General features: G+C 31.8%; 3 protein-coding genes across 3 annotated transcripts; 1 reads left to right on the forward strand and 2 right to left on the reverse strand.

The window, feature by feature from the left end:
* The first annotated feature begins 33 nt into the window (after positions 1-33).
* LOC125074579 (NADH dehydrogenase [ubiquinone] 1 beta subcomplex subunit 8, mitochondrial) lies at positions 34-1,111 on the forward strand. Its single transcript, XM_047685927.1, has 3 exons — positions 34-191; positions 270-487; positions 741-1,111. Exons 1-3 carry the CDS (start codon positions 101-103, stop codon positions 951-953), a joined length of 522 nt encoding a protein of 173 aa, XP_047541883.1. The 5' UTR covers positions 34-100; the 3' UTR covers positions 954-1,111.
* Positions 1,104-3,152, reverse strand: LOC125074585 (mediator of RNA polymerase II transcription subunit 22). Its single transcript, XM_047685938.1, has 3 exons — positions 2,843-3,152; positions 1,524-1,625; positions 1,104-1,447 (listed from the first exon to the last, which is right to left on the reverse strand). The coding sequence occupies exons 1-3, from the start codon at positions 2,937-2,939 to the stop codon at positions 1,230-1,232; spliced, it is 417 nt and encodes a 138-aa protein (XP_047541894.1). The 5' UTR covers positions 2,940-3,152; the 3' UTR covers positions 1,104-1,229.
* Positions 3,153-6,945: 3,793 nt separating this feature from the next.
* Positions 6,946-10,665, reverse strand: LOC125070940 (argininosuccinate synthase). The gene is made up of 10 exons (XM_047680968.1): positions 10,555-10,665; positions 10,264-10,369; positions 9,983-10,143; positions 9,767-9,851; positions 9,248-9,393; positions 9,036-9,157; positions 8,633-8,784; positions 7,852-7,943; positions 7,306-7,454; positions 6,946-7,159 (listed from the first exon to the last, which is right to left on the reverse strand). Exons 1-10 carry the CDS (start codon positions 10,617-10,619, stop codon positions 6,996-6,998), a joined length of 1,242 nt encoding a protein of 413 aa, XP_047536924.1. The 5' UTR covers positions 10,620-10,665; the 3' UTR covers positions 6,946-6,995.
* Positions 10,666-11,212: the final 547 nt, after the last annotated feature.

Raw genomic sequence — 11,212 nt, forward strand, 5'->3', positions numbered from 1 at the left:
TTTATATCTGTGTTAATGTTAAACAATTGTCAATGTCAAATTACCTACTTGTCAGTTGGCGAGACAAATTTTATAATCGTTAAGCCAATTTGTGTGAAAAATGGCATTGGCTTTAGTTAAAAAAGCCATTATATCCAATCCAAGTTCCTTGCGTAAAACTGTTGGAATATTTTGTAATGCTGCAAGAAACCGTAAGTTTGTATTTGAAAGTTTTTTTGGTCTAAATTAATGTATATATTAATGTGATCGTTACGTCATAATACTTTTAGATTGGAACTACCAGTACAAGCCTGGTCCATATCCTAGGACTCAAGCAGAAAGAGAAGCCGCTGCAAAAAAGTATGGCTTAACTATCGACGAATATCAACCATATCCTGAAGAGATGTGCTATGGAGATTATCCAAAAATGCCAGATATTGGTGCCGATTCAAAAGATCCATCGTATCCTTATGATTCGCCGGAATTAAAAAGAAATTTTAATGAAACAGTTAAGATATTTTCTAATAATCATCTAAGGACCAATTTTTGTTTTCGTCAGTTAAGTTTTATCGTAAAAAATAGTTTGATAATGACAGATTTTGCAAACAATTTTTTTTTCTGTGATAATAGTTAACTAGAATTTAAAAATTAAGGATAAAATTTTATTATTTTAAGTATTTCAAAATTTTTATAGTAAATTATGAGATAATGATTAACAACGGTGGAGTCAGTTTAAAAATAAAGTAAACATTTTTTTTCAGTTTCATGCACAAGCAGAAATATTTGGAGAAGATCGCTATGATATAAGCATGAGGCCTCGACTTCCTGTATTGACTCAATTAACATGGTTTTTGTGTACAATCACAGGTAGTTTCCTGTTATACTTTTACTTTGAAAATCATAAGTTTGGACGACCTGTAACTGCTAAGCAATATCCTCAAGATGGTCCACACTACTTATTCAGTCCAAAATAGGAAAAAGAAGTTTGTCAGTGTAGTGTTCTAAATTATTGTTCAATCAATAAAATGCTGTTATCAAATAGATTGATTTAAAAAATTATGTTTTTTTCCTCACAAATTGTATATTGAAATAGGAACAAAATGAGAAAGAATATCTCCTTATTGTTATTGAATACCTCCTTTTATTACTATAGAAAATGTCCACACACACAATGACATTGTCTAATCCTTATAATATTTAAAAATATACGATTATTATTGCTATACAATATTTAAAAAACTTTATAAATATTATTTATAAATGCTTGTGAAATATTCATCTTCTAAATCATAAAGGTCTGCTGCTATGTCATCACGAAGTGACATCAATTTTTGATCACATTCTTGCTGTTTGGTACGAAACAACTTTGAATTTTGAGTTATAGCTTCATTTACAGATGGGAAATCATTCAAAATTAAATATTGTTTTATATCTGAAACTAATTTCATCAGTGACTCTCCTGCTCTAACTGAAAAGAAAGAAAAATAATTAATTTTGTAATCCTTTCAATCAGATGAAAAATTAACAGTTTGTCCTTTTTTTACCAATATTTGCAGCTCTAACTTGCATTTCAAAAGTGTCCTGTTCAATTTGTGTCATTCTGTTAAGTTGGGATTCATTTTCACCTTTAGCCAGTTTTATTATTTCTGAAAAAATATAGTTGTATTTATTATTATATCTCGAAATTAAATGTTGGAAAATATCAAACTTAACCATAAATTAATGTAGGGAACCTTTGAACTATAATAATGTCTCAATCTTTAAAACCAACCAATAAAAAAAAGATATTCTTAAACTTAAGCACCACATTAGACTGAAGCTTTGGTTTCAGCTACATTTGGTTAAACCTTAGCAATTAGACAACCTTTTACAATGTATCAAGAGCGATGGAAAGCAAAGGAAGAGTTGATGCGGAGGTGGGGTGTCACTAATTATTTATGATTAAATTGAACCTAATTAACACTTATTTTTAATTTAATCAATTCTCCAAAAATGTGTACTTATTAGGCCAATTTTGAAAGAGTTTATTTGCTAGTCTGGTGTACAATTGCAAATAGTTGAGCAAAACTATAAGTTATTGTGTATTTGTAAGTAAATAGAATGTTTTATTTGACAACACTTTGAAGTGACATTAGTTTGTTTATCTATACCATTTAGTTGTCAATAGACAGTCACAATAAACTTTAAAAATATATAAATCTAAATATATACATGTTTTATCCAATTCTAGCTAATCTTGAACTTAGGCTTAGACCGAAGGTTGAAGCGATAGGCAATTAAATGGATTCAGAATCTTCCTCTAGTCTGATACTAGACAGTACTTAATAATAATCTCAAATATAATCTACTTATATTTGATTATTTAATAGCATAAAAATATAAGCTGATGACACAATGAAATTAAAAGCTTACTACAATTTTGCTTCTAAACTATATAGCATTTTTTTAATTAACTGTAATTTTAAAATTACAATTAAAATCACTGTTCTTCTAATATTTTAGTCTTCAAAGCAGTTTTTAAATGAGTGCAATGTACAGAATGAATTAATAAACTTTTGTATGCTCTTAATTATGAATTTCAGAGTTTATGCATCACGTCTCAATAATATTAAGCAAAAACGCGTTTTTCACAATCGATTGCTCTGTTAAATATAATTCTACAACATGTTCTTAAAGGCAGCATCAGTCATGACTTGAAATTGTCATAGGTAGTCCAGGGTTATTAAGCTATTAATATTATAGATTATGATATCACTTCACATGCAATTAAACGTGAAAATATATGGACAGGCAAATTATTTTCCAATTCATAGTAGATAAAAGTATGATCTAGTAAAAAAATTAGTTCTCTGTCTTGACATACCTTCAAAATTTTCTAACATACTTTTAACATCTTCTTTAAGCCGAGTCGTGTAGGATTTAAGTAATGCTTCTTTGTTTTGTGGTAAATTACGGTGCATCTTTGGTAATTTAGTTAAAAAATAATAATAAAAAGTTAATCGATTGTAAAAAACGAATTACTGCAATTCAAAAGTTAATGAATAGTAATATTGAAATCAGTTATAATTTTTAGATTTCAGAACTTTACGAAGTATCAAATACATAATAGTTTTATTTGAAAACAATATTAAAGTAACCTTCTAAATGATCTTAAACTGTCACTGTCACTTTCAAACTGTCAGATAACTGATATGTCATTTTGGGCTGCTAAGTCCGATTTTTTTTATGAAAATACAATAAATAAAATTTGAAATTACTACTATTCAACTATACTATACATGTGCTTGATAATTATTAGTAGTAAGCGTTCCCACATAGAATCAGTATATGCCTTAAAATTACGATCGGATGATCGTTATTTAGAAAATTCGTTAGAATATATTTAGTTGCTAAAAATATTTTTTTATTGCTAAATAGATGAACGACAAGTCTCTGCCCATAAGAAGTAGGATAACTAACAAACCTTTGACACCAGTGTTCCAGCACTATCGATAGTTTGACTATCGACCTATTTTTATACCTGACCTTGAAATTTATTTAGGATATCGATAGTATCGTTTTGATTAATACTATGAATAGTATTGATAGCTCTATAATTTTTAAACTTGAGTGTGTACTTTAAAGTTTTTTGATAAATCGAAAAAATAATATTGACAGCAGCAACAGTGTAACTTATATTGGTTCACCTAACACCACACCACAAGTAAGTAAGTACCACAGATTTAAAACTTTTTCGTTGAATAAAATGTATATATCTTATACTCTTTACCAGCGCTAAATTTAATTAAACTTTTTTAAATATAGTGTCTTTACTTGGCCTACTAAAGGACTTATCTTGAGAAAGTAATACTATCGAAAAATCACTGGCTGTTATCGATAGCACAAAACCTTCTACACTATCGATAGTATCGGTAGGTTTAGGTTAAAAATAATGTTTTTTTGCAATACTATCGGTATTACAAATAGTATTGCTTATGGGGAGCTACCGATACTATCGATAGAATCGACACGTAACAATACTGTAGATAGACTCAAAGTCAAAAGTCTTATTGATAGTCAAAAATCTACCAAAAATCTACCACCGGTTCGGAATTTAGCACCTCGGACCTGAGAAAAACCGGCGAAAGAAACTCAGCGGGATTTTTTTTTTTTATCATTTTGCATGTACAATAATAATTATATTTTAGTTATTTGAAACAGCCTGGAGGCGATCATTTCATTCCCAAGGTGTGTGGTGGTGTGTCAACTAAAAAGTAATTAATGTTGTAATATCCGTTAGCACACAAACGCTCTTTAACGATTCTTTTGAAATTTATAATTGAATAATTTTGAACGTTTTCTGGGATCCTGTTTTAAAAACGTATACATTGCCCCAAAAAAGAGTTACGAACCCTGTGTAATTGGGTACTAGGAGTAACAAGTTTATTCTTGTTCCTAGTGTTAATAGAATGTACGTTACAATTTCTGGGAAAATCATTTATGTTTTTGCGTACATACATAACATTATCAAAAACAAATTGAGAAGCGACAGTCATTATTTTAATTACTTTACCCCAGAATAGGATGCTATACGACATTATACTGTGGAAATAACTGAAGTACACAAGGCCAGCCGTATCCACATCAGTCAAAAGTCTAATTTTTTTTTCCACATAGGCTGCAGAGCCGAGTCTATTCGACAATTTATTTATATGGGGGCCCCATTGGAGCTTAGAGTCTATTGTCATACCAAGGAACTCTGTTGATTCTAAAATATCTAATGCTTCCCCGTTTAAACGTACACTCGTTTGACACATCTGACAGTAGTGAATTTAATACATTTAGTCTTTTTACTATTTAACATTAAATTATTAACACTAAACCAATTTACTATTTCATAGAGAGTATTGTTCACATCGTCATATATTGAAAGACGTCTTTTTATTTTAAAAATTAAAGAAGTATCATCAGCAAACAATACTATCTCGAGTTTATCACCTAGGAGATGTGGCAGATCATTTATATAAACAAGGAAGAGAATTGGTCCAAGAATTGATCCCTGACCTTGACCCCCACAGTAAGTGGAGACCCGGGAGATCTCTTTCCATTTACATCAACTCTCTGAATCCGATTGCTCAGATACGAAATCAGAAGACTGATTCAGTGTCCCTAATTCCATAATGACGTAGCTTCCTGACCAAAGTTTCGTGTTGCACACAATCAAAGGCCTTAGATAAATCACAAAATATCCCTAAGGCATCCTGTGACTCCTCCCAGGCCTTTTAAATATTTTTAACGAGCTCAACCCCAACGTCACTTGTTGGGCGACCCCTTGTAAATTCAAATTGTTTCTTGTGTAGCAATTTGTTCTTGTTAAAATGTACTAGCATTTGATTTAGTAATATCTTTTCAAAGATCTTGCTAAGAGTTGGTAGTACAGAGATGGGCCTATAGTTGTTGGGGTCTGATGTACTACCTGACTTTAATATTGGTAACACTCTACTATGTTTCATGAGGTCAGGAAACACGCCACTAAGGACACAATTATTAAATATAGTGACACGGTAGGGTGTGATTACATCAATTATTGAATTGACTACCTTAACAGAGATCCCCCACAGATCGGCTGTTTTCTTAATATCTAGTGATCCAAAGGAACTTATTACATCACTTACATATACTGTATTAAATTTAAAGCTAATATTACATTCTTCCACATTGTTTTTTAATAATGATTCAGCAACGGTAGGAGAGGAATTTAATGAGTTAGTAGTCGAAAATGGAACTAACTAGATAATTTGATATGATAATTAAATTTGGTACTGCTTAAAATATAATTAATATTTTATGTATTAATATTTAAAACATTTGTTTTTAGCAAATGATAATTGACTTAAAACATCTAGACATATGAATCCTTGATCATATTTTGGAAACTTTTAAAATAGATATCTTAGAGCGTAATCGTATCGTTTTCTCGCAAATATATGTGTGTATGTCTTTATTAACTGGTGACATATATCCGAGCCTATGCTAACTTCTCAAGATAGTTCCACCGGGTCAACCACTGCGAAATTGGAATCTCACCTGATGAAATGCACAAAACAATAATGACCTAAGTTGATAGGTCTCTATTACGTCCGTTAAGGATATTTTTTTATTTATTTATTTATTTTTTTATGTCAAAACGTGGCAAACGAGCAGGAGGCTCACCTGATGGAAAGTGACTATCACCGCCCATGGACATCTGCAACACCGGGGGGCTTGCAGGTGCGTTGCCAGCCTTTCAGGAAAGAGTACGCTCTTTTCTTGAAGGTTCCCAAGTCGTATCGGTTCGGAAAAACCGCCGGCGAAAGCTGGTTCCACAGAGTGGTTGTGCGAGGCAGAAAATGTCTTAAAAATCGCGCTGTTGTGGATTTTCGGACATCTAGGTGGTGCGGGTGATATTTGGAATTTTGACGAGATGTCCGAAGGTGAAATTCAGCAGCCGGGATTAATCCGAACAATTCCTCGGAACATTCCCCGTGATAAATTCTGTAGAAGATGCAGAGCGATCCAACATCTCTACGCAAAGCCAAAGGATCAAGCGGATCGGAAAGGGCTTGATCGTCGATAATTCGAGCCGCTCTACGTTGGATACGGTCAAATGGAAGGAGCTGGTACTGGGGAGCACCCGCCCAGAGGTGAGAGCAGTATTCCATGTGAGGCCTTATTTGCGCCTTGTATAGACTTAGACGATGGGTCGACGTGAAATACTGTCTTGCCTTGCTGAGCACACCGTGCTTTTTTGATGCCAATTTGGCCTTAGGTTAAATATTTTTTTGTTAATTCAACGTCTGATTTTTTATATTTATTTTCCGTAAGCACCTTATCTGAAGAATTGCGAAATTATAATGACTTTAATCGATAGGTCTCTATTTGGTTCGTTAAGCTAAGTAAGTACTATATCGATTCCTTGTATGAGTACAACTCAAAAAAAAAATTATACTATCTATATATTTATATTTGAACAAACGCAGTTAGTATAGATATTCGTTTTAAAGCTTTGTAACAGCAGAGTATCGTGCATATTCTTTAAGCCTGACTGCGTTGATATTGATAAAGCCAGTGCTATCTTCTGGAGAAAATCCTCCAGCAACATCCATAGAAACTAAGTCCTTATTGTATAAACTTGTACTGCTTATTCTGGCGAGTACAGCAACTGGAAAGAAGAAATAAGTATAGGCATCTAAATATATGTTTATGAGCTTATTGATATAAGAATTTGGGAGTATGATGTGTAATAACTCTAACTAAATGGAAAATTATATAAACATAGGTATGTACCATGATTTCTAGTTTACTTACCGTTCCCTTTGAAAATCTGTAACGTTACCGTGCCGTTGACAGAGTCTTGCGATAATTCCAAGCATTTTCTTGTATACGTCGCTTCAGGTGAAAACCAAAAGCCATTATACACAAAGTCAGCCATTTTATCTTGGAGATACTTTTTAAGTCTGTAATTATTGTTCAATTTAGGTATATTTATTCATTTAATTTATAAGTTACCTTTTGAAATAAATGAGAAAAATTATATATTTCGATACATTTACATTATGTTATAACCAGAGGAGTAGTAAAGACAAAATAAATGAGTTTGACATTGAATTGACGCGATATTATTGGTCGAGATCGTGAATAGTCTATAAAATTCTTTATGAATTCGCTAGAAAATTGCCTTTTCAATGCCTGGAAAATTGTTATCAGTACTTAGGAAGTAAAAATTAGAGTGTTAATAACTTCTAAATTGGAATAGTGCTCATGTTTATATGACGTAAATCTAACAGATACGTTAGATACAAATAAAAAAAACAAATCAAATCAAAAATTATAGCTCGGAATATTTATAATTACCTAAAAACTTCCTTGTCGAGCGCGTATGCTTCTAAATCCAAATGAGCAACATGCAGTATAGTTCCTGCCGGGGTTTCATAGAGTCCTCTTGACTGAAAATTCGAAACATCTAAATAAGTAAGTAAACAGCCCACGCGTGATCAATATCGAATGCTGGCTTATGAAACTGAGAAACATGCGGTTGGCCTGTTATTGTTAGCATCGGCTAAGTCGGGAGACGTTGTTACCTGTTTATTAGTGGGGATTGGAGCAGCGTGATGGAATATGCTTCAAACCTTCTCCTCAAAGGGAAAGGAGGCCTTAGCCCAGCAGTTAGAAATTTACAGGCTGTTAATGTTGATTTTTGCTCTTGATGGGCTACTGAATTATTTTAAAGTTTTATAGATAAACAATAATTTCAGTAATATAATTATTATATGATTAGAATAATAAGAAGACAGAGCGTTAAAACTTTAAAAAGTAAATTACACGAAATAATTTACCATCTAAAAAGTATAAATAGGTACGTTAGTATCTGACGCAGCAGCAAATGGCGAGTCATAAACATGGACTAGGTACATAGAAAAAAATGTTAAATATGTAGATGTAAGGTAGGTACGATTGTTTTGAGTCAACGTCGCTGATAATAAATTGTACAATAACATGATAAAAAATGACCTTTGCAAAATTCCGTAAAACAATGATTTTGTTAGCCAATGTTGACTTTTTATAGATTGCTGACTCCATTGGCAAAATTGTCAAACAAAATTAAAAAAAATTTTTACTATGTTAAGTATATTACCTTGAGGCCCAAGAAACGATTTTCTACTATATCAATGCGACCAACGCCATGTTGTCCACCAATTTTATTCAATGTCTCGACTAACGCTAGTGGATCTGATACAACCAGTGCCTTTTCTTGTCCGCTTGGAATTTTAACAGATATTGGCAAACCTGAAATATGCCTTATAGTAAGTAAAATAAACTGCCATACCGCTGATGATAAATCTGTACCAGGCGTTGTATATTGCAAAATAGAAAGATAAAAAAACATTTTACATATATTCCTTTTTAGTAATCTATCTAAATTTTGCTGCTGCTCTTCTGCCACGTATTTTATTAGGCTATCGATTTGTATTTATTTTACTTGATATCTAAATGTTTTAATAATCATACTACCTATTGAGTTTAATTGCGTTACAAACCTTTTTCAAACGAAATATCGATGGTACAAGGATAATCATCTGCTTCTTGGAGGTCACGAGTCATTTTATAAATTCCAGTTGGAGGTATAGCACCAGGATCTTCCAATACCCCTGATTCGTAACTTATAAAAATTAAAACATATATTATTATAGCATATAAGCGTAAAGTGATCGTAAATCTGAAGATTAAGATTATTAGAAGAAGATTTCACCTGATGTGCATTATGTTTTCATCTGTAGACCAAGGAGCTTTAGGTGTGGCTGCAACAGGTATGTTTTGTTGTTTGGCATATTCAATGAGGTCGGGTCGTCCTTGAAATCTATTAAAGAACTCCGGTAGACGCCATGGAGCAATCACCTATTGCGGTAAAATAAAAATTACTACAAATAAACGATTACACTAAAATGTTCTCCTGCCGAAATTTTGAAAAAGTTGAACTCTACGAGAAATAAAGATACTTATTGTTCCTTTATTCATTACTTATTGGTCGGCAGTTGGACACTACTGGATGGAGAGATACCCGAGGCTTTAGTTTTAGGATCTCTATTAGACGGCACCGGAACATTGTTAATTGATTATGGAAAGTTTAATTTTTAACCAAAATCCAACACTTTCACTGGCTTGACTCGGGCTGCGAACCCAGTTACTCGGGATTCGCAGATGTATAAGCTAGATCCGCTAAATCAAAAGGGGAATTAAATTAAATGTTTCAAAAGTAATAAATAATAACCTTTCCTTCTGGCCATAATGAATAAACACTAAGCTCAAAACGAACTTGGTCGTTCCCTTTGCCTGTAGCTCCATGTGAAATGTACCTAAAATAAGATAGTGTTAGTGTCGGCTTATATTAGGAGTTATATCACAGTAGTTTTAAAAGCAAATTTAATTACTCTATTCCGAGAACAATACATGAAATTTCAATAATGAAAAATATGTAAATACTTACTTGGCACCTAATTTTTTAGCAGCATTAACTATTCCAACGGAAATGCATGGACGCGCTAAAGAGGTACCTAAATAATACCGGCTTTCATAAACTAAGCCCATTTGTATGCCAGGTAACATGTAGTTAGTAACAAATTCTTTCCGCAAATCTTCAACGATCACCTAAATAGTAACAATAAACGTTATCAATAAAAAATTAACATTGTTAATTTTCTACTCAAAAAATACATTGATCGTTAAATATAACATACGCCATTCTCTGAAATTGAATTATGTACTTACATCTTTAGCTCCGATAAGCTTTGCCTTTTGGCTGGCTTTCTCGAAGTCTTCATTCTGACCAATATCAGCCATGTAACACACAACATCGTAATTCTTTTGAATCAACCTAAAATTATGGTTAAATCCGTTAATCTGGGTGAAGAATGCAATAAGTGATTTATTAGACTCTACTAGACCAGATAGTTATTAATTTTGATTTTAATGAACAAATTTTTGCATCTATTGTAAATTATATTTAATTAGGAAACATGCAAAAATTAATAACATAGTAAAACTGGGTAAAATTTTTACCATTTCAAAATACAACTAGTGTCTAATCCACCGGAATATGCTAAGATAATAAGATCCTTTGCCATCGTGTCAAGAAACACAATAAATCAGAATCAGAAACTAACTAAAACTAAAGAATAATGTTTGTAGCTTTATAACTCTAAACTAGATAACCTATGGGTCACTTAACATTTAGATAATTATAATAATCACATTTTACATATTATTTATTTGTCTTTGATATTCTTAAATATATGTATAACTACACATATCATACGTATTTGCATTCAGCATCGTCAACATTGTCGTATCCAATCTGATACAAAGAAATATGAACATCGTAACATAAGAATTATTTTGTACAAAAAAAATCTACTTGTAAAATTATATTAGTGTTAGTAGACTCGCTTATTCGCGTCGTGGTATTAGTTTACGGTTTTAGATACTTACTAAATATTGTTGAAATAATTATGAACTAAAGCTCATTATACACATGGTATGTAAAAAATATGTTATTGAATTAAATATATAGAGTTCAATTAAGGTATTTTTCAAACGTAAATGTGAGGCTTTGTAGATAATCCTAAAGAAAACAAAAATTTTCTTGTATGTCTTCTTTTATTAGTTTAATATTTTATGATAAAGATATAAGTCTCATATGAAACTATGCATATCAATT

The sequence above is a fragment of the Vanessa atalanta genome, chromosome 2 (genome assembly GCF_905147765.1).
Source record: "Vanessa atalanta chromosome 2, ilVanAtal1.2, whole genome shotgun sequence".
Classification (NCBI taxonomy): domain Eukaryota; kingdom Metazoa; phylum Arthropoda; class Insecta; order Lepidoptera; family Nymphalidae; genus Vanessa; species Vanessa atalanta.

Excerpts from the sequence above, each read along its gene's own strand:
- LOC125074579 (XM_047685927.1), top strand. The coding sequence starts at position 101 with ATGGCATTGGCTTTAGTTAAAAAAGCCATTATATCCAATCCAAGTTCC. Across the intron at positions 192-269 it reads TTGTAATGCTGCAAGAAACC|ATTGGAACTACCAGTACAAG; the intron begins GTAAGTTTGTAT and ends TAATACTTTTAG. Across the intron at positions 488-740 it reads AAAGAAATTTTAATGAAACA|TTTCATGCACAAGCAGAAAT; the intron begins GTTAAGATATTT and ends ATTTTTTTTCAG.
- LOC125074585 (XM_047685938.1), bottom strand. The coding sequence starts at position 2,939 with ATGCACCGTAATTTACCACAAAACAAAGAAGCATTACTTAAATCCTAC. Across the intron at positions 1,626-2,842 it reads TATGTTAGAAAATTTTGAAG|AAATAATAAAACTGGCTAAA; the intron begins GTATGTCAAGAC and ends ATATTTTTTCAG. Across the intron at positions 1,448-1,523 it reads AGTTAGAGCTGCAAATATTG|TTAGAGCAGGAGAGTCACTG; the intron begins GTAAAAAAAGGA and ends CTTTCTTTTCAG.
- LOC125070940 (XM_047680968.1), bottom strand. The coding sequence starts at position 10,619 with ATGGCAAAGGATCTTATTATCTTAGCATATTCCGGTGGATTAGACACT. Across the intron at positions 7,944-8,632 it reads ATCGTTTCTTGGGCCTCAAG|TCAAGAGGACTCTATGAAAC; the intron begins GTAATATACTTA and ends TCGAATTTTCAG. Across the intron at positions 7,455-7,851 it reads CTCGACAAGGAAGTTTTTAG|ACTTAAAAAGTATCTCCAAG; the intron begins GTAATTATAAAT and ends CAATAATTACAG.